Raw genomic sequence first — 23,615 nt, forward strand, 5'->3', positions numbered from 1 at the left:
TGACAGTGAGATTGTCATTATAGATTAATGTAACTAATACTGGTATTAAAACAGTTTCCTTTGTTGGGAGGCATGATGGATAGGGTGCTTCAATTCCCTTGAACATGCTTGCCCTTTCAGTTGTGGGATGTTATAACTAAACGGCCAATCCCACTATTTGTTAGTTAAAGAGTAGCCCGAGAATTGACGGCAGGTGGCGTTAACTAGCTGTCTTCACTGTCACTTTTAAATTCAGAAGGGCTAGCACAGATAGCTCTCGTTTAGCTTTGCGCAAATTTCCAAAACAAATCAAACCTTTGTTGGGTGAGTTCTTTTGTATTATTTGGTGAAAAGATGAATGCACAGTCCAGTCCACTTTATAATAATGAAAGTGTTTTATTACTTCGACTATAAGTTATACACACACAACTTGTAAAAATTTCAAGTAACTAAGATAACCCTAACTTTACCAATAAATAATGTCTCAGTTGAAACTATATGTATTTTCTAATTTTCTCCTATCTTTCTCATATTTCTATTGCACCACTGAAAACTAAAACTCAAAATTTACACCACCAAAACACTTTTATCACAGTGGATAGCCTTACTTTGCACTACTTGTTCGTTCTGGAGTCAATAAACAACATTATAGGGTCTTCCCAACATATAATAAACTTTAAAGCACTTGTTTCTGGACTGTGTGTTATGGCAAGTTGCTACGGAAGAGGGGGGCATGGCATGGCAGCAGGAGATTTGCTCAAAGGGTTAGGATATCATCAGTGAAAAACGTTTTGGAGCTACTCCTTTAGTCATGTCACCATCATGATAAATGGTCTTAGCAAAATTTACATCATGGCAATTTTTCTTATTATTAGTAGTAGTTGATTTAAGCCTTAAGTATTCTTTAGTCTTATTACATATCATGTATAAGACTCTGCTGATTGATTATCCAGAAAGTGAGTAAAAAATGTTCAATGGAACCTTCAATCCTTCTCCAAACATCAGTGGTACTGATATGTCCTACAGTTTCATGTACTGGTGTTCCAAAACTCGTGAGTAGCAGTACAATACTTTGGTCCCACATTTTATAGTGCTCATCCACATAAATGACCAGCCGATTCAAAGTTCCATTCCATAATCTTGACAGAAATTCATTGAAAAGTTTGTGTCAGAGTTACTGTTTCCTTGTTATGAACAGTTTATGCTACTCACTATTTGGTGAAATTGTTCATAATAACCAAGATGTATTTATTTTCACTGTTACTCTGTGATGGAGGGCAAAACACATCAAGTCTCCCAAAAAGCACTTCAGTACAATGTTCTTTTCAATGTGGACTTTTGGCTCACATCAAGTTCACATAATTTAAACCAATTCTTTCCAAATTTACACCATCCAACTTAGTAGAAGTGTTCTCTATTCCTCTCTGGTGTTTTATCAACATCCAATTGTCCAACTGTTAGACTGCTTTAGATTGTAATAACTGTGCAAGTACCAATTAATGCAGTAGTATTGGTTCATTGGTATATTCCCATTTTTGACATAAATTTTCCTGAACACCACTGCATTCAGTACATCTTAATCATTGAACTGTAATGATAGTGTCCACTAGAAGGGCCATTCTTCACCAATCTTGATCCACTGAATAATTGGTTTAATACTCATATCTTTTGCATCAGGAAGTTGAATGGTGTACCATACTAGTTCATTATCCATGGATGTCACACCTTTCATTCTATTATGTTATACATCACGTTGGTTTCTTTGTTATTTTGTTTCCTTCTTTTCACAATGTTTACATTCTTTTGCTATACAAAATATTAACCTTCCATGATTCTGTCTAGGGTTATGCACATTTTGAAACCATGCTTCCAAAATATCTGGAGATATTTTGTTATCTGTCAAAATTCATAGCTCTTTTCCATCAATGCTATATGATCTGTTTGTATTGAAAGCTTTCATCCATACAAGATACAGTGAAGGAAATGGCTCAAGCCTCAAACAATACTTACTTTTGTTTTCAACTTGTACAATATATTCTTTCTGCAGAATTCACTGTATTTGTATAATACGTAATAACATGTCCTCTCATGTACCTAATACGACAATGTTCCCAATCCAAAATCACTGGCATCTGTATCCATCATAAGTGTACCTTCAAAACCCGAGTATGTTAATATAGTAGTCACAGTGAGTTACTTTTTCAGTTTGTTGAACGCCTGTTCACTATCAGGAGTCCACACAATCTGATTTATTTTTTCCAGTAATTTTTGGAGGAAAATCAATGAAAGAGAATGCTTTACAAAAACAGCAACAGTATTAATACAGTTCCAGAAATCTTTGTACTTCACAAGAGGTCTGTGGTGTTGACCAATACTGAGCAGATTCAGTTTTAGTTGGGTCTCTAGACATTCTACTCTTGACTGACTGTATTTAAAGGAAGCCCACTTATTGAAGGGGGGGAGGCATTTATTGGAATCCACATCTTTCCTATTTGACATGGTCCTTTTCTTAGTCCATTATATGTTATTATATAAATATAATCTGAGGAGATAAATAACACGACATTTCAGGGTGATCCAGAGGAAATATAATCCATTAGTCAATCAGGTACAATCAAGTGCATCACATAATAAAACTGATAACACAAAAATTACCATATTTTATTTCTTGCAGTAAAAGCTGTCTTTTTTTACTTTGCACTTGCCAGCATTCCCTCTTCAGATCTGTTATGAGAAGAATCATCTCATCTTAGCTAAATAATTGAAAGTAGAATCATTAAGTAAGATTTCTTTCTTGTTACTTCATTCATCTGTATTTATGTAGTCCACATATAATCCTGTGGACTCATCCTTCTTTTTCATAAGTACAATGGGTGAATTTTAAGAGTGGTAATAAGGTCTCTTCAGGGCCATATTAAGGTACAGTACCAACCTAGACACATATTTATTGTCACCCCAACCACCTTCATGTGATAGCTCCAGAAATGAAATCTTTGTATGAATCATGTCGTTAATCAGATGATCAGTCATATGATCACCCAATGTTCTTGATTGATATCTTGATCTGGTGCAGATGGTTGCAGTGCCCCCATTAGAAAATGAAATAAAAACATAATTCATCAAGTCTTTGTTTATGCTTTTGTTCGGTCTCTCTTAAATTTGACTCCCTGGATCTACGACTCAATTTTTCAGCTCATGACTTTACATCAAGAATTGAGTAGATTTCATTTGTTGTGTTCATGGCCATAATGATGACATTCTTAATCAGATCCATGACAGTTGTTCCAAGCTGTAATCTCTCAGAACAAACCGGAGTGGTTGTTTCTATCAAATTCCAGTCACTAGAAGTTGTTCCTAACAAGTCTTGTTACAAGTATTTCACTTCTCCTCAGTATAATAACCAACCTCCTTGTTGCAAATGGAATTTCGACTTTTGTTGTTGAATTGTGCAGTAGTTTCCTGGTCATACACTGTGAAACTGTTCATTTAAAGCAAGTCAAACTTCATATTCAAGGTTCTTCATAAAACTTATTCTCAACATAAACTCTTTCTCAGTTAAATCAATCACAGTTTGTTATGTAGAGCAACTTCCCACAGTGAGGGCCACTTTATGTTCTGAAATGAACATGAATTGGTTACCAGGGATCAAATTACAACAATAACTGGTTAATATATATATATATGCATGCCAATAGAGGGCATTGTGGCAAATGTTAGACATTTGAGGATGTGAATTAAACTTAGCTGTCCAGATGAAGGCAGGCCTACATATTAAAATATTTTCTACATATTTTTATGGAGAAGATGGCTAATGTAAATCACAATTACAATCTCATTCTTCACAGTATATTTCTTAATTGACTGGTGAAAATTATGTACATCTCTGCACAAAAAATAGTATATAAACCCTATCCTATAATTAAAACCAATGTCTACTATCAAATGGGTGTTAGATTCATTTTTATAAGAGAAGATGGCACACAAACTATATTTAGAGGCTCATATCACTGAATGTAGGATTTTACTTGTAGTGTGTATTACATACATTTTGATGAGGGAAAGTGGCACATAATCACTATCTATCCCAAGCCACGGTCTTTTACATATATTGTGTATTCCATTTCACACTCATTTTATGTTACGTCACTGATTTAGTAACAGTTCACAGTAGGTGAGACTAAATATCAAATACAGTATATAGAAATATCGTAAAAAACCAAAGATATGCATTCTGGAGCTCACAGAAGTTATGCACACACAATAATTAAACTGTACAGTAGATAAACATATTTTTATTCTTTACATAAACGTCACCTTTCATTCTGACTTGTCAATGTCCAAGTCAGACTGACGTCATCAGTTTTCACACTTATCTCAACTGCAAATGCCTTTGTAACTCATACAATTTTTTGTATAAACATGTGCATTATACTTAAAGCTTGGCACATTTCATGTATATACATACAGTAAGTTTGGAATTATAATCAATACTCTTGTTCTAATATGCAGTCCATCCAAATAGATAGAACTAGAGCATATTGGGTTAACACTTTGTAATGAATTTAGCCCATGGCTACTTGGTAACATGTTGCAGAAGGAAACATTGGTTCATTTATCACACTCTTACTTTATCTTTCTTGAACAGAAAGTTTCTCCTGCAATTCTTCCTCTTCTCTGAAACAGAATATACTAGGAATAATATTTGTGATATCAATAGAGCAATTTTATTTCCTTAATTGTACAAGTAACTGTTTAACTCTTAAAAATATATATATATATAATCTACATAAATGTTTAAGGATTTGAATTTGAAATCATACGTCTTCTACTTTTGTTCCCTCGCTCCAACTTCCTTCTCGTTCAGGTTTGGTTCTCTGTTTTTTCCGAAACTTCTGTCTTCGTGTTTCACCTGAAGATTCAGGAATAGCTCTGAATTTCTTTTGTGTTTGTTTTTTGTCTTTCATTGCTTCATCCTTCCAGAAAGAATTCAAGTTTCCTGGAGCTTGGTACCTGGATTAATATTTAGAAGATTACATTAATATGTCAAGGACATCACCAGCTACTCTCATAAACATCTCAGAGTCATAAAACAGTAACCTTATTTTGCATACAGGTTGCTTACTACTGAAGGGCACTCACATAAAAAATGAAAACAATTCTATATTTTGTAACCTAAGTAATATAACTACTCATCTGAAACTGTAGTTTAAAAAATCTTAGCTTTTAAGACAAAGGAAGAAGTATCGAAGCTAAATTAATTTTAACAAAACTAAAAAATACAAGATTTTAAATTAAAATGTCTTTAAAATCTTTTGCAGTAATAGTTACATTTCAAAGTAATCATTAACTGATCCTGTTTAAAATGTATTAATGTCAAAATGCAAGCCATTTTAATGTTCATGTAAATAACTGGTTGGTTGGATTGGTGTTTCATGGTGCAAAGTAAATAGGCTATTTGCACCAAACATCTGGTAAAAAGTTAAAATTAAAGTAAAATTAGTAAAATTCATAAAAGGAAATTAAAGTAAAATAAAACACTTTAATTTTTGAATTAAACACATAAATAACATTAAATCCAATTGTTACATCTAGTCCACAGCAGTAAGAGAAAAACCAGAGTAATACAAGTTGAAAAGGACTTTTTGAAGCATAACTGTGATTATCATAACTTACCAGAAAGACTAACAGAAAGACTAAGTTAAAAAAACACTGTTAGTCACCTGAAGTTGGCCTTTCCAGTCCTGGTTCTGAGTTATTTGACATTATTACCATTTTCAAAAAGTAAAGTAATAAAAGTTTTAAAAGACTTGTAGCAAAATTTTAATAATAACTTGCCAGGATGACTAACAGATAGTTCAAACAACAGCAGTGCTAGTCACCTGAAGTTGGCCTTTCCAGTTCTGGTTTTGAGTTATTTGATATTATGGCCATTTTCTAATTTCAGATCAAACTAGATGGACTGATTCTTAAGAGGGAATTACATTAAGAAATGTCTAATGTATAAATTAAAAAACTTAAATGGCTAGAAAAAGATTAACAGCCTTTAAAAAACTAAAAATATTTCTAAGGTGTACAGTGTAACCATTACCAATAACATGATCTAATGTTATGGGTAAACCTTGGGACAGAACATGTTTAAAATGGTGCCATCGTTGAGAGTCATAACGACGGCAAGACAGTAAAATGTGGGTTATTGTAACCTGAGTGTTACACAGACTACACACTGGTGCATCAGTTCCAGATAAAAGAAAACGATCAGTTACAAATCTGTGACCAATGCATAGACTAGTTAGAACAACTTCCTCTTTCCGATCCTTATGGAAGCAAGACAGCCAAAGTCCAATAGAGGGTTTTATTTGGAAAAGCTTGTTTTCACATTGCTCACTCCAAGTCAACCGCCAACTGGCACTGAGATGAGCCTTGAATACAGGACCCTAGACCATGTACAAAACAGGCACAGAAGTAATAGTGCCAGAGCAGATTGATTTAGCTGCAGTGTTGGTGAGCTCGTCCCTGTGAATACCAACGTGGCCCGGTATCCAGAAAACCTGGACAGAAGTAGATGTTAAAGAGAAATTGGCCAGTCGGTTTTGAATATCAGCGAGAACAGGGTGTGAACTAACATGAAACAATTCTAGTAGAGAACTAAGCAAGTCAGTATAAATAGTGCAATTTGAGTACTGCTTAGCTTGTGATCCAGGCCAAGAGAAATGGCATACAGTTTAGCATTAAACACAGAAGCTGCAGAGGGGATTCTGCATGCAACCACCAAACCATGGCAGAGCCCACACAATCACCTGATTTTGAACTATCTGTATAAGTAGGAATGGAAGAATGATTTGAAGGATGTTCAGTAAATAACAGACAGTATTTCCAGTAGGGAGTGTCCACTTTTTTAAGATGACTTAAAGATAGGTCACATTTGGGGACTGTAAGAAGCCATGGTGGGATGGGCTGACCAGTGGATACAGCAATGTTATTCAAGGACAGACCCAATTCTTCCAACTGCTCCTGGATACGAAGGCCAAAAGGAGCAAAGGCAGATCATTTATTCTGAAAAAGTATGGTCCATTTAGGAAGGAAAATACAATTCCAGGTGGGATGCTTTGATAAGGAAAGAAGTTTTGAAGCATATACAGTGGAGCGCCGTTAAGGCGTGGTATTTGGAGGGTCAACCTGCTTAACTGCAGCTTAAGTGGTCTGTGGCTTAAATGTATGGAGATGTGTGATTCGGTAACAATGGCGGCCTCCATAAAGCTGACATAGAGAGCGGATAAGGTAGATTAATGGTCAATTTCTATTGTAATATATTTTATTTATTTCGCAAATTAAAGCAAATCCTTTTTAAATATCCCCTTGAAGTTATAAAGCCAGGATTAAATTCGTAAGCCGCATTTTTAAACGTTCTTAAATTAGCGGTGAGCCGCGATAATCCTCGCTCACAAGACTTGCAACAGCGGCTTAAGCGATTTCGCGGTTTACTGGTCCGAGGGTTAATGGCGCTCCACTGTAGTAAAGACAGTTGCAAATGGCAGAGGTGCAAAGAAGGTTCATGAGACTGTGTGTGTAAGCTCTGAACTGTGGAAATGCAGAAAGGCCAAGTTCAGAGCCAAGTCCTTGATAATGAATGGGGTCCAGCATCTTTAAAGCCGAGGTCCTGGCAGAGCCATAGACCAGAGATCCACAGTTGAGTTTCAATGGAACAAGAGCAAAATATATCTTTAGCAAAGAACATTGATCTACTTCCCAAGTGGTGGAAGAAAGGACATGAAGGATGTTCAGTGCTCTTGTACATTTGACCTATATCTGGCCAAATCAAGAGATTTATGGTATAAAAGTCAGCTTATTTTCAAAGATAAGCCCCATGAACTTTGTCTCAGGGACCACAGGCAGCACAACTTCACTGATACAGAGTTCAGGATCAGGGTGAATATCCTGTTGGTGGCAAAAGTGCATGCAAGTGGTTTTAGAGAGAGAGAAGTTAAAGCTGTTTGCTGTGGTCCACTTCAGTAAACGACTGAGGGCAGTCTGTAGCTGCCGCTCAATATACCTCATGTTTGATGACTGACACAAGATGTGAAAGTTACTGACATATAGCCCATTTACAACAGTAAGAGGGAGTTGTTCAGTGATGGCATTAGTCTTTATATTGGAAAGTGTGACACTCCAAACACAGCCCTGAGGGACTCCAAGTTCCTTTAGAAAAGAATGGAAAAGCATCAAACCCACATGAATTTGGAAATGCCTGTCCATCAAAACATTTTTAATAAAAATGGGCAAATGGCCACGTAACCCATATATATGGAGCTCTCATAAAATGCCATACCTCCATGTTGTATCATAAGCCTTCTCAATGTCAAAGAATATTGATACAAGATGTTGTCATTTGAGAAAGGCTTCTCTGATTGACGTTTCAAGTCAAATCACGTGGTCCATGGTGGAGAGCTATCGTTGGATCCAACACTGTGTGAGCGAGAAGTTGTTTAATTCGAGGAACCAAACAAGAAGAGAATTAACTATCCTCTCTAAGGTCTTGTAGAGACAGCTCGTCAAAGCAATTGGATGGTAATTTGAAGGAATCTTGGGATCCTTCCCAGGCTTAGAGAAAGGTAGGACAATAGCATGGTCCCAGGCATCAGGAAAAACATTCTTCTGCCAGAACCAGTTAAAAATAATCAGAAGAATAGCAAGAGAAGCAGGAGATAGATAACACAGCATTTCATAGTGTACATCATCAGGTCCGACCATTGTACTGCCAGACAGATGAAGAGCCAGTTTGAGTTCCACCAGTGTAAAGAGATGATTACAGTCATAGAGACAATCAGTGCAAAAGAAAAGAGGTGATATCTCTGCCCGAGTCTTGATGGCTAAGAAGGTGGAGGAAGAAGCAGAAGTGTTAAATACCCAGCAAAAGCTTTCATGTAGATGCTCCAAGTATCAGCTACTTTCTGACCAGAGAGCAAGATCAAGAGGGGGACAGAATTATATTGCCCACTGACTTTTCAAATCCTGTCTCATATGATTTTAGAACTGGTGGTAGAAGATATATTGGTTGTGAACTTAATCCAAGATTCCTTCTGGCTTTGACGTCTTACCTACAGAGCATGTGCCTGCTGGAAAGCGATGTGGTGTGAAAGTGTGGGATACCTTCAAAAAGTAACCCAGGCCCATTTTTGAGCCTTCTGTGTCATGTGGAAGGCAGGATTCCACCATGGATGAGGATATCATGGAAAATGTGTCGAGGTTGTAGGAATACATTGAGCAGCTGCCTGTATAATACAGTCAGTTACTGCTGCCACACAGTTGCCTATTGATGGCTTCCAGACGATAGCAGGATAAAGTTCTGTGAAAGCAGTGAGAGAGGGTTAGTTTGGTTGATCCAGCTTCCACTGGGGCACATGGGTCATGTGGCATCAACCACAGCCAGTCTCTCTCAAAATTACAGGAAAATAATCACTGTCTCGTGGATTACTGTCAACCCTCCATGAAAAGTGGGAGAATAGTGAAGGGGAGCAAATTGAGAGATCAAGAGCAGTAAAGGTCTGACTAGGCACATGAAAATAAGTAGAAGAATCAGTGTTGAAAAGAGAAAGGTTGTGATCAGAGAGCGTATGCTCTACAGAGTGACCCCTCCCATCAGTATCAACACTTCCTTAGAGGGGATGATGTCCATTAAAGTCCCCCAGGATTAAAAATGGAGAGAGCAACCGTTCAATGAGAGCATCAAGATCTGATTGATCATAGGTCTCTCCAGGCAACAGGTAGAGAGAACAAACAGTGATGGTATGACCCAAGGAAACAGGGATGTCTATGGCCTCCAAGAGTGTGTCAAATGGCAAAGACAGGGTGGGCACATGATGATCAACCAACAGTAACACTCGTCCATCACACAGCCTATCATTTCTGTACAAAGAAAACCACTGAAAGGTGACTGTATCAGCAGGTTTCAGAAATATTTCCTGTAAGGAAAGACATACCGGATGGTAGGAAGCAATCAGTGTTTTGATGTCATCCAGATTAGAGTGTAAACTTCAACAGTTCCATTATAACAAGGAGGCCATTTTTATTTATGTGTAGGCAAATTGGGTGGAGAGCCCTTCTGTTTATGACCACGACTTTTTTCTTTTCTGTCTTTATTCCAGGGAGGTCTTTACACCTGTTGAGAACATCCAACACTGGTACTTGGTTGACCCTAGCCCACGTTGACCAGCTAACGGACCCAAGGGGGGCTGCCCCAAGGCTGCCCGTCTACAGGAATTCAAGGCGAAAGTGGTGTGGTTAGGGTTGGACCGCCCTCAACCCCCAGGATCCTCTCCTCTCCTTCACAGGTCACAATGCACGGCAAACATGTGGGTGGATGTTTAGATCCCAGAGGAGGTAAACTGAAAGAACAGAACCTTCCATGGGAGGTTCCTTCAACACATACAGAAATCCACACCAAGGGGCATAAATAACTACAGTAATTACAGAAAACAGGAAAAAAAGCATACATCTTATAGTTCAAAGGTCAGTTTGAAATATCTAGTGCAGTTTGTATTATAAAAATAGCACACACTGCATTCACAAATATCCTTTATAAGAAAACTAATTTCAAAAGGAGAGAATAAAAATTCATCAAGTTACACAAGTACTCACCTACTGCCTAAACATCAAGACGAGCCACAATAAATGTTAACAAAGCTATTTTACAATCATAAAGTTTAACCTTTATGTATTTCATGTTATATGTCTCAGGAAAGCTGTATATAGTTTAAATAATTATCTAGATTATATAAGAGTCAAACACTAAGTGGAAGCGATTGAGCCAAGATATTCAGATATTAAGAAAACAATATAACAGTTTTATTTTGACTGAGAGACAATACAAAATTACGTTATATTGTGTACAGCCGGAGTAACAAAACACAGTAATAAAATACACAAATACAACAGCATTCTTGAACCTTTGTTTCTTGTTGTAAGAAAGTGGATCATTGATGAGCTGCACAGATCACTCAAAACAGTCTGAAGGTAATTCATTACATATTAAAATATTATAAAGTATATCGTACTATGAAACATCCGGGTGTTTATAACCAGAGTTATACACCAATGGTATTCATGAATGAATTAAAGATGTACTGAAGCAACTTAAGATGTTTAACTTTCATTAAGCTGGTAGAGAATATTTAGATTTCATTAACATAATTAAATTACTACCAATAACCAAATGTAACTGAACATATGCACAAGGAACTACTTAAACAATAGAAACAAACATTTTAAAAATGCTACAGGTATGCTCTCTGTGCTACTGCTGCCTGCTTTTCAGAAGACGATATATTTCATGCATTGGCTTGTTGGTCACAAAGTGTCATTGGTGCACTTGATATTGTCTGTAGTTAAGCATATCTTGTCCCTTGTATACTCAGAGGTTCTATTGTTCCCTTTGCAAAATACACACAACTGGCCATGAGTCACTTCTGACCAGCACTGAATGGAGTTCTCACTAAAACTCAGTTCACCTGCTTCACAGGCAAAGTTACCAATGTTTTTGCAGTATATCCCTTTTGAGGATGCCAATTACAGACTATCCCTTTTGAGGATGTCAACTCCAGGCTCAAGATTTGCAGTGACTATATTTTATGTTTAACATGATTTAGACCTGACCAGAGATGTGACTGTATATTCATTCAGTGTGTCATATTTGTCAGAATGAAGTGAGTATCTACTGGTCAAAGTGGTAGTTACTTGGTCTGATACAAGTCAGTGTCTACATAGTCCTTGCAATTCCATATTTCTTTTCTACTAGACCCTAGTTCTGTTTATATAATAACCAGAGAGTAATGGAAGAATTTTAAAGAATTACATGACAGCTGTGGAATATCATCCCAGAAACCACAGCAAAGGTTTAGGTGAAGCTCGAGACCTCCACACTGACAGGGATGTTCACAGGTAGTAGGGATGGTCAGATTAACATAGTCATAGTTTTATTTATAGTATTTTTGCATTTTAGGCCTGACTTTTAAGACAAAGAATGTTCATAACCAGGACATCAGAACTTTAACCCACACAGCCAATATTTCTGACCTAACATGATCATTCTATTTCATCCTATTTAAAATCAAACTCCTAAATCATATGTAAAGTTTTAATGAATTTTTATAATTACTTGCAACATTTAGTTCACCTTTATACATAGTATATATGATTTGGATGAAAATGTATTTCAACAGAGTATAAATGTACACTTTTATTATATTTACTGTTAAGTGCTCTTTCTTCCTTCATGTAGTGTCTGTATATTTCCTAATGTTTACTAACACAGGTCCACAATCCCATATCCAAAATTTGAAAAGCTCCAAAAACCAGTTTTTTCATGGAGTGTCAGTATAACAGCTGACCCAACTCCACACCTGAGTGACGTGGCAGTGTGGCCCAGCTGCCCAGCAGTCTGACAGACATGTCAGTTGTCTCATCGCTCCTACTAGTCACACGTGTGTCTCTGATTTTTTTTACCTTTTTATTTTGTGACTTCGTGTTTAATTTCACTTTGAAAATGTTAAAAAAATTGCAGATATCCCCATGGGTAACAGTGAGAAAAGGAAGCATCTGACATTATCAATAACACAGAAAGTGGAGTTATTGTAGAGCTTGATCGTGGTGTGTCTGTGCAGCATCTTACTGAAGAATATAGTGTCATAACTACCACTGTACATGATTATGGAGTGCTGCCCTGGACCATACTGGGGTGATACATTTGTTCTAAAATCATAAAAATTCCAAATTCCAAAACACAACATGCCCCACGGGTTTTGGAAAAGGAATTGTGGATTTGTAACATCATCACATATATAACATACACATACATGTATTTTTAATATTGACATTGTGTAAGGGTAAGACTTAGGATGAACTGTTTTGTTTTAACATTTTCTTTATTTCCATATATTTATGGACATGATCCATTAAGTAATCTCTCATGAAGGTCAAATTATTTTTGATTTAATATTTTTTTGTACTTTACGATCTCAAGTTTCAATGTTGTCTTTTATTATTATTTTGTTTTTGCTAAAAGTGTTGCTGTTAGCTGTCCCTTCTTAAATGGGACAAGTATCATGAACACTTTTGCTCCCACATCACTCATGTACAAGTAACATTTATGGTAATGTACCACCAAACTCACCTACGAGTTAAGTCCATGTCATACAACTGTTTCAGAGTACTTTAAATTTGTAAGGGGCTATTTGAGTCTGGTTTGTATGGCTTATTCTCAGGCATTGTTATTGTTTTAAAATAATGTTTAAGCAGAAAAGCATTTACTTGTATACACATGTACTGTTTCACAATATAAAACAATCACATGAATGTGTATATATACTACAAAACAAACATTTGAATAGTAAATACTTGTCAAAAATAAAATTGTTATTTATTTCTAAACTGGATTATTTTTTACAAAAATAAAAATATACCTCTTGTTAGAATAAAATTATGTGAATGACATGGTCCTGGAAGTAAAGGAACTTTCACAGAGGTCCATGTCACTCATTTTTTTGAAATTAACAAAAAATCATTTATACCTAATTACCCTAAACCAGGCAAAGAAAATTACTGTTTGGTATAAAAATTAAAGTTGACCAAAGCAAAATTCCACAAATATAACCTTGGAAGAGAATGTGTTAATGTTTAACTTTTTCTTTTTTTTTGTTGTTGTTAAAATGGTGGATGAGTTTTGTGAACTATTTTTGGTATTTTGTTTGTGAAGTTGTTTTTGCATTAGCATCTGTTAATACTATTAGACAAGTGATTTTCTGGGGCTAGGATGAGTTATTTTGGTTTTCTGTGCAACATGCAATTAAAGTTTGATTTGTTTGTTTATTTTAATATCAGAAATAGGGACAGTTAAAATTATTTGTTTTTTTGAAATATTAGATTCAGGAAAAGTTAAAGTAGTTGTTTTTTGTAATATTAGAATTAGGGACAATTAAAGTTTGATTTGTATTTTGTAATATTAGGGACAGTTAAAGTTTGATTTGTTTCATTATATTAGATTTAGGGAAAGTTAAAGTTTGATTAGTTTTCGTAATGTTAGAATTCGGGACAGATGTGTCAGCTTGGGAAAAATGTGCATGTTACAGGACTGTATTACAAGTTAGCTCCCAACGAGTTAAAATGTTAATTTTCCAAAATTTCTGTATTTCCTTTCAGTTTAATTTTGTTGCAGAGTTGAAGTAAGCCATTCAAATCCTCTTTTACTGGTGCACATAGGAGGTAAATTATTTACTTGTAATTAGCCATGTTTTCTTATAAGACAAACAACTCATGGTTTTGTGAAACAAGTGTTTGCCTTTTTTGTTGATAAATCAAGTAGAGACCAAGGACTCCTACATCCTTGCACTAGAATTACAGTGGAAGAAGGGGATGCATTTAAAGTTATGAGTAAACCTAGCTTTGTTGATGTTATTTTATATAAAGCCAGGTTTGCAACATTTTGAATTTTGTTAGATGATATCACTGTTGCATTATTTAGTATTTAAATTTTAATTTACATTACTGAGGTTGTTTTAAGCATTTTCACTTTTAGTGTGGCTTACAAGAAAGAGCACTATATTTTTAACAGAAGCTATTAATATTTCCTCACCATTTTATCTAGTTCAGTGTATTTACAGTAAACCTTTGGCTAATGTATTTCATACAATGTTTGTTTAAGACTTTGTTTGTAAAGAGATTGATTTGTACATTTGTGTACCACCTCTTTCTTCATGACAAACTCTGTTGGAGTCTAGAAAAAAACCCAAATAAACTGCACACATGCTCTATTACTCAATACTCTGTGAACTCCAGTCAGTAGGCCCCACCTGCTACTTTGAGGAGTTCATGTAACAGAAAATACCACAAATACTCTTCACCTCAAGAACCCCCACAACACTATCATTCTCCTTGTGGTTCAACTCAGTGTTTGATACAACTCATACCAATTGGTGTTTCAAAATTTCAACTACCACCTAATGACTATTAGAATACTTTCATGGAAAAGTTCTAATTAACTCTTCCAGATGGTTCTGTGACAATTAGATCAGGAATTTAACAGTGATGATTAGATTGTAAATTTTCATTAATATTGTTGTGAGTAGTAATAGTGTGTTCTAAAGACAGCTGGTATGGGTATTAAAACTTTAATTAAAACAAAGTACAGAACAATGATTTGAACTTCTTAGTGGTTTATTCATCATCATGAAAAATGACAATGTTCTAAGTCTGTGAGTTACTTCCCATTAAACCTTACTGTAATTAAAATATTAAAACCTAACATTCTAGGGCACACTGAGTTGGTGTATAGATACATCACGTTGAAAGTATTCACAACGGTATTTAACTATAAAATACTTACTGTTGATATTTACAATAAAAACAATTACTTCTGTCAACATTGCATACCACAAAAAAACTTATCTTGAAAGCTCTCCAACGTGAGTGGAAAGAAAAAAATCAAATGACTAATAATTTATTAAAAATAAAACCTTAAACAACCACATTAAAAATTTAAATGGAAGTAATTCCACCAGCAACTTCCATCCTACAATTACCATATTATGGTCTGAGTCTGTCATCACTATTATAAGGACAACTTGAATATATTCTATAAATATTAAAGATGTTAGGCTTATGTTTTGTTTAAGTTTCCAAGGTTTCCAGTTGTTTAACACAAGTTGAAACTTTCTTCCAATACATACCCTAGCTCATCATTATCCAGAGGATCTTTACACAGCAGGATGTACATTGCTGGGATTTCTCGTGTTACTTTCAACTTGTCTAATTCTTCAGTTTTTGGTTCCCATAGTTCTTCTACCCTTAGCATTGTAAAAAAACCTTACATAAAACAAATAAAAAACTTCTCCATAATTTACTGCATGTGTCAGTTTGTCCCACAAAGTTCAATATTCAGTGATGTCGAGAAATATATATTTAAAAACAGCTCATTTGGGTTGAGAAAATTTTTTTACGTAGAGGAGTGAAAAATGTTTCGACCTTCTTCGGTCATCGTCAGGTTCACAAAGAAAGAGAGGAAACTGATCGGAAGCTGACCACATGTTTGAAAGGGGTTGTGTAACTGAGTGTCGGAATGTAGAGAGCGGGCTTCAATGTTTGAATATATAACTTTATATTATTTATTTTATTATTATTATTTATTATATTATTTTTTAATATAGATATAAAGGTGTTCATTTGTATTGGTTTATTTTGGGCTTGAGTTGTTGTATAAGTAAGGCTTCTTTAATTTTGCATTTGTTTATGTTTGTTTGTTTATTTAGTATTTGAGTGAAATGTTTCCTATGGTTATGTTGTGTTTATTTGACTTGCAGTGTTTGAAAACGTGTGAAGGTGAAGGTGTGATAACTGCCACAACTTCTATATTGGAGAAACAAGAAAAATGGAAACCAGATTCAAAGAACATAAAAAGTCACCTTCACACGATTTCGAACACTGCAAGTCAAATAAACACAACATAACCATAGAAAACATTCAAATACTAAATAAAGAAACAAACATAAACAAATGCAAAATTAAAGAAGCCTTACTTATACAACAACTTAAACCCAAAATACAAAGGAACACCTTTATACCTTTATTAAAAATAATAAAATAAACAATATAAAATTATATATTCAAACATCTAACACTGCCCTCTACATTCCAACACTCAGTTACACAACCCCTTTCAAACATGTGGTCAGCTTCCGGTTAGTTACCTCCTTTCTTTGTGAACCTGACGATGACAGAAGAAAGTCGAAATGTTCATTCCTCTGCGTAAAAAAATTTTTCAACCCAAACGAGCCATTTTTACATATATATAGTTCAATATTAAATTTTGTTTGTATGTTATATTTTAAATAGGTATATATAAAAGTAGTGATTTATACCTTCAGTACCCATGCCTTTTCCCAAAATTTAGTCAATATTAAACACAGTATCTGGGATAGTTCATATATTTATTCTAACCAAGAAAATAAATTCCACATACAATCAAGTAAATTTGTAATCTGTTATTAACCAAGTGCATGTACTGACACAGATTTTTTGAGAATTTACAAGCATTTTGATTTAAAAGCTGAAAATAATGATAATATTATTATTATTATGTACCATTTTATGAATATTTCTAAACAAACAAAATGTTTCATACATAATTTTCATAAATCCTTAACTCATAATTGTCTCTCAAATACTTTTTATTTCTGTAACCTATTTAATTGACAAAGTTTTTATGTTTTGTATTGTACTTAATTGTGAAGATTTACATGTTTAAAAAGATTACTAAAACTAATGAGATATAAAGGGAAATAAAAATCAATTACCTTTTGTAGCCAATTTTAGTGATTTGGTGTAAACTCTAAAAGAGTAAAAAAATTTTCATATAAAACACAAAAAAATCCATGATCTTAAAGAATGCAAATGTCCAACAAAGCTTTTAAATATAAAGTTTAAAATAAATGGAAGATTACTTAACAGGTTAATTAAGTACGTTAATCTTTACTTTGAAGTACTAACACTAAATCCTTCACATTTTCTCAGTGTAGTTTTAAACACTTATCATAATGGTGAAACAAAATATCTCAACACAAAGAAAGTACTTAGGTATACATCAATACTATTTTAAGAAAACTGATTGATGAATTTAATTGAAATATTGGCTATTAACCATTACACAATCAGTTTACTGTACAAAACTGCTGTTCTTATACCAAGCCACATCAGGCTACCTGCAACATCCAACAACTCTTGATTTTAACACTGTAAATCCAGACACTTACCACTGTCTCACCAAGGGACTATTTATACAACAGTATCCAGCGACAAGATGTGCAGAAAAAAGTCAGAGTATCTTTAGTGAATTTGTATTTACATTCTCTACTTTAAGCACTTAAACAGCAAAAAGAAACATCAACCTTTAAAGTAAAGTTATACTTACAGATTTTTAAATAATACATTACATTATAAACATTATTAACTGATTAATGTATTCTAAACAAGTAATAGCTACAGTCTCTTCTACCTTATATTTTCTCTTCATGATTTCAGCACATGTAATACTTTTGTTGATAGCCTTTCCCACACCAGCAATGACCATGTGACGTTTATTTTCTTCCTTAACAAAATATACACAAAGCAGTATATTGTTCAAGAGATATTCATATAAAATCAACACAGATTTATAAATTAATTTTACTGTCTCATCTCTTATGTTGTTGTTTTTTTAAACACTTGCCTTTTGGTACAAATTATTAACTTTGGTCTTCAAAAAATTGTTTTTACAAAGTAACTCACAATCACAAATTAGGTTTTCATACAATTGTTGGGTAAAATTTAAAAATGTGATTAAAAAACTAGCTTGTTGGTAGATTTCCCATGGTTAGTGAAATGCTAAATGTAATTTTAATGTTACTTAAACTGAACAATCATAGAGGAAGAATGAAAAAGTGAAAAATAATTTCATGCTGGGAAATGTAAGTGTTACACTCTGGGATTTCAAGAAGACTTATTTTAAATCAGAATTTCAAGACTTATTTACTCTGTGAACAATAAATTGGTATTTTTGAGAAAGGAAAGGATTCAAATGTGATTATACATAACTGCTTGAAACTTTACAATCAGCATTTTCCTGTAGTGAAGACAGGTACAATAAAAGACTTCTAATAAATAAAGTTATACAAATTCAAATTTAATATAAGAATTACTACTACCTTCTGTACGATGTTAAAGTGACCTAAGCATATTACAAAAATACAATTTTGGTCTCTTTTCTACATGAAGGATAAAAAAAAGTGTACTAAAGAACTAAAAGTATACTTATCTTAAAATATTTGAGCTATGCAGATAGCTTTAAATACTTGGTTTTATCTGTAATTTCAAAGTAGACTTTATTTAGGTTTTATATAAATCTTTAAGGATTTATATAAGTGGTCTATTAGATCTATTGGATGTGTGTAATAATATGATTATGAAACAGGAACTTGAATATCATAAGTAACATATCTGAACTCTGGAATTCCACATCTTGACTTGTCCTTAGGCTAAATTATAAACTTCAGGAATTATTTGCTTAAGTGTTGTATGTCTAATTTGAAATTAGTTCAAAGTTTTGTTGACTTTTTTATGGATGCCAAAAGGTATGCTAAGTTTGGTTTGATTACTTTTTATTTTGGTGATTGCAAAGGGACCTTGATGAGATGATTAGTGATCCTCTGCCATTTTACTTTTTTTTCAGTTCTGAAATCCATGTTCTTTCTATCGACTGAGCTTCCAGGATTTCAAAACTCAGTGGATCCAAGATTCATACCTCAGTCAAGGAAGGTTACCTTTTCCTTATTATAAATTACTAATGTACATGTGCTAAAAATTACTATAATAAAGATAACCTATGGACAGTAAAAACTAAGGCAAAGAAAATATTGAAACTGTAAGTTCTCTAAAAGCATCATATTGTAAAAATTCTTGCTTCCAGTTCAGTATTTTATTAATATGAATTATAATAAACAATATGAATGTGTTAGCTTTGTAATGAGTCAACCCAGTTTCAGTGCAACTGTTAGACTAGCTATTAACATTCAGGGAACAGAATTTTTCTTGACAGTTGACAAAAGATTAAATGACCAAAAATGCGATACAAAACAACCTTGCACCATTGATGCTTATGGTGACATCAGCAAGTGTTATTTGAAATATCATCATAAGTTAACAACTTAAGTATCCAACTGGTATAAAATGCGTGTCAAACATGCATCTTTCACTTTGTAGTTTGACAAAGTCCAGAAATACAAACATATACACTATAATCACTTACAAAACAAGAGTAAACTCACATTACATAAATAAAAATGTCAATAAATGTTTTAAGGAATAATACACAGATCAAAATTATTACAAGGAGAAATGTAATGTGAATGGTAAGAACAGATTCTTCAAGGAATGTATGCATAATGAGGCTTAATATAAATGTAATTCCTGTATGGCTATAACAACCTAAATGACAATGTAAACTAATAAGCATAAAAACTATAGGCTTTTCTCTAAAGTTTGATAAATAGCTTAAATAAAGTACAACAAATATATATACGTACACCAACATACAGCAGAGCCTATGTACTTAAACTTGAACTAAGTTTTCATTTGTATTTCCAAAGTCTTTATAAACTACAATTTTTATAATTTTCATTTGACTGCTGAATATATTTACATAAAGCAACAGCTGTCTGTGGAATTCACTAACAAGTATGCTTTAATGTGTAAGCAATGTGCAACAGAAGTGGAGAAACTGTGCACTCATGCACAGTGGCAAGACAAAATAGTTTCTATATGTTCTTCACTAACAAGTATGCTTTAATGTGTAAGCAATGTGCAACAGAAGTGGAGAAACTGTGCACTCATGCACAGTGGCAAGACAAAATAGTTTCTATATGTTAATATTCTAGCAGAAAAGTTAGCCCTAACTGTCAGAGTGCATGCCCCTATCTTCAAGTTCCACAGACCACTTGAAATTTACCATTCAATAATTTTGTCACTTTACTTAAATGTGTACAGCATTTTCTTTGACAGTGCTGAGAATTCGTTTCAAAAGTAAAATGTTAATTACATTTAAAAATATTAAATAGTATCAAATACAGAAAAGATATAACTGTAGCAAATAAAGTAATTTAAAACTGACTGAAACAACTCTGTACAGTAAAACATGGTGAAATGAACACTCCATTTATAAGTTTAAATATAACAGCTATTCATTCTTGATCATGATAAATCCACTTGGAATAAAAATGTATCTCAGAAAGGCTGGTATGAATCTTAAAAACTTTTATTGATAAGCAGAGAACAATGTTTGAGTTTTCCCATGTCATCTTAAGGTTAATGACCTTTAAAGGTTGAATCATTGTTCTCTGATAATCAATAAAAGCATTAATATCCATACCAACCATTCTGAGATACAATTTTTAAAAGCTATTCAGTTCTTTCACCAGACTTTTCATCATATATGTAACCTTCTCATACATTCTAATCAATATGCTAGAAAAACAAATGTGAAACCTTAACTAGCTCCACATTCTACTGAAGTGTTTTGTACTCATTACTAAGAAACTTGTATCAATATAACCTAGTGAGTCCGTTCTTAAATTTTTACTTTAAATACTATAAAGTGTACTTTTCTTAAGACCTAAGGAATGATTTTTAATATAATGCTTAACAATATTCCAAAATATAAGTATTAGAATTACAAAACCTTTACTACAGTGTTGTCAAATAATATTAAATATTTATTACATGCCTTATTTTTGTCACTCATTACCAGACAGTCATATTACCCAAGTTTCAGTTGCAATATGTAGACTGTAATAGATTGGTAGTACAAAACGGCCCTTTTAAATTCCAATAAATATAAAATTAATAATAACAACATATCTTCTGCTACAGTAAACCTCAATATTACCAATACTTATGCTATTGGTAAACGATTAGTATTACTGGTTTCAAAAAGCTGTACAAGTTCTGTACTATTAGTATTACCTTGAACGTTTTCATAGCAAAGCCCAGCAAGTTTCTGAGTTTACTTCCAGCTTTTACTCTAATGTGAATGGTGTTTTCTGGAAGATCTGAAAATGGCAAAGTTGACCTGTCATCTTCTTGGTCTGCTTTGCCTCTCGATAGTCTCGTGTAATTCTCCACTGAATTTGAAAAACGTTAAATTAATATAAAGTATACAAAAGAATAACATACTTATATGTTTTAATATTAAAATATGAATTTCAGTTATGAATTGTAAATGGTATATTTGTTCAAGAATATACTTACTTAAAAGAGGGAAAAAAAATGCAAACGTCCTTCCTAATAACTCTCTAACCTACATTCACATGTTTCTCTTTCGTACAAGCAATTAACGCAAGAGGCCATCTCAAGTATTTCATCTGTAAATATTGAGTTAAATGAAAATAGGACTTTTAATATTTTGGATAAAAACTGAGTATTTTCCGGATTAATTTTTCATTTATCGACAAACATCTTTCTCTCATAGAAACTAAATCACCAGGTAGAAAAAAAAATTAAAGTTTTAAACCAGATCAACAAACTTTAACCAAATAATAGTAAAACTTTTGTACTACTGAATAATTTTACTTTATTCTCAAAAATATCAATACGAAAACATTCACCATCGTGGTTTATTGTCACACTGTCAAAAGGAGAGAAAACGATGTTTCACTTTAAAAACAAATCCAAATCCCGCTCAGACTTTTCACCTCAAACTCCAACTTCGTCACCATTCATCGCAGTTTTCGTCAGTAACAAAATTACAAAAATGGCTAAAAGCTATGAACTGTATATGACATTTGTTTCTTCAAAATTTCACGTCTGTGTAACATCTTCATTTCTAAACCAATAGTCTCTTATTCTTCTCGCAAAAGTTAAAGTTTGCGATAATAAAAAATTTATCACAATAGCAAAAATAAAAATAAATTATCTATTTTTTGTGTTGAGCTTTCTTATGTCTTTATGACAAAATATATTAGTTTTTAGATTAATTTAGTACATGATAATTTCATTTTTTATTCTTATTGATAATTCAGGATAATTACACGCCATTTTTTAACACTAAAATTCGTCAGTAGAAAGTTCTTCATTCAAACATAACTCGAAAGCATCGTAGATACCAGCTTTGCAGTGAGTCTTTACTGTAATGCTAACGTGGTCTATGAATATACCAAACGTTTTTATTTTCTTCTGAGTATTTATTTTGAAATTATCATTTGTTCTTTACATGTTCATGTTTCATGTGACATGTGGTCAATCTCATTCTAGCTGCTTTTGGTCTTTTGCTATGTCAGATAGATTATACTTGTTCTGCACAAAAATTTGTTTGTTTTTTGAATTTCGCACAAAGCTACTCGATGGCTATCTGTGTCGATGGCTATTCGTCCCTAATTTAGTAGTGTAAGACAAGAGGGAAAGCAGCTAGTCATCATCACCCACCGCCAACTCTTGGACTACTCTTTTACCAACGAATAGTGGGATTGATCGTAACATTATAACGCCCCCACGGCTGGGAGGGCGAGCATGTTTGGCGCAACGTCGATGCGAACCCGCGACCCTCAGATTACCAATCGCACGCTTTAACACGCTTGGCCATGCCGGGCCCTGCACGAAAGAGAAATATTGTTTCAATGCTGTTTGAAACAATAGTGTGCTTCAAAAGTAGTTTAAGTAATGTTTAGAGATTACGGCCTTACTTATGTTGGAATGACAATAACCAATCATATAATTAGCGCAAATTACTGAGGGTAAATCCAATGTTTCTTGCAAACTATAAAACTTTGAATTTTGTTACACTGGAATACAATCTTGTAAGAGAAGCATCTTAGAGAATTCAGTAAAACTGACAGATCCGTGTAAGGAAAACAAGTACACGCATTGTAGTTATATTTAGTGTTACAATACAGATTTATCATTTTGTATTTCACTTTGTGTCTCCAGTTTTATTATTACGTTCAACATCAAGACTTTATTACAAATTTAGCATTTCTCCATGATCGATACCTTAACTGAATCTTCAGTTATCAAGCAGATCTATCTGATAACTTGAACATTAACTCAATTTTTCCTGAATATATCAC

General features: G+C 33.6%; 1 protein-coding gene across 1 annotated transcript; it reads right to left on the minus strand.

Moving 5' to 3' along the window:
• Positions 1 to 355: 355 nt before the first annotated feature.
• Positions 356 to 21,914, minus strand: Rpp25 (ribonuclease P protein subunit Rpp25). The gene is made up of 6 exons (XM_076504697.1): positions 21,802 to 21,914; positions 21,517 to 21,674; positions 18,017 to 18,109; positions 17,319 to 17,353; positions 15,696 to 15,812; positions 356 to 4,989 (listed from the first exon to the last, which is right to left on the minus strand). Coding segments are annotated over exons 1-6 (600 nt in total). The 5' UTR covers positions 21,803 to 21,914; the 3' UTR covers positions 356 to 4,793.
• Positions 21,915 to 23,615: the final 1,701 nt, after the last annotated feature.

Source organism: Tachypleus tridentatus, chromosome 6 (assembly GCF_004210375.1).
Source record: "Tachypleus tridentatus isolate NWPU-2018 chromosome 6, ASM421037v1, whole genome shotgun sequence".
NCBI lineage: Eukaryota > Metazoa > Arthropoda > Merostomata > Xiphosura > Limulidae > Tachypleus > Tachypleus tridentatus.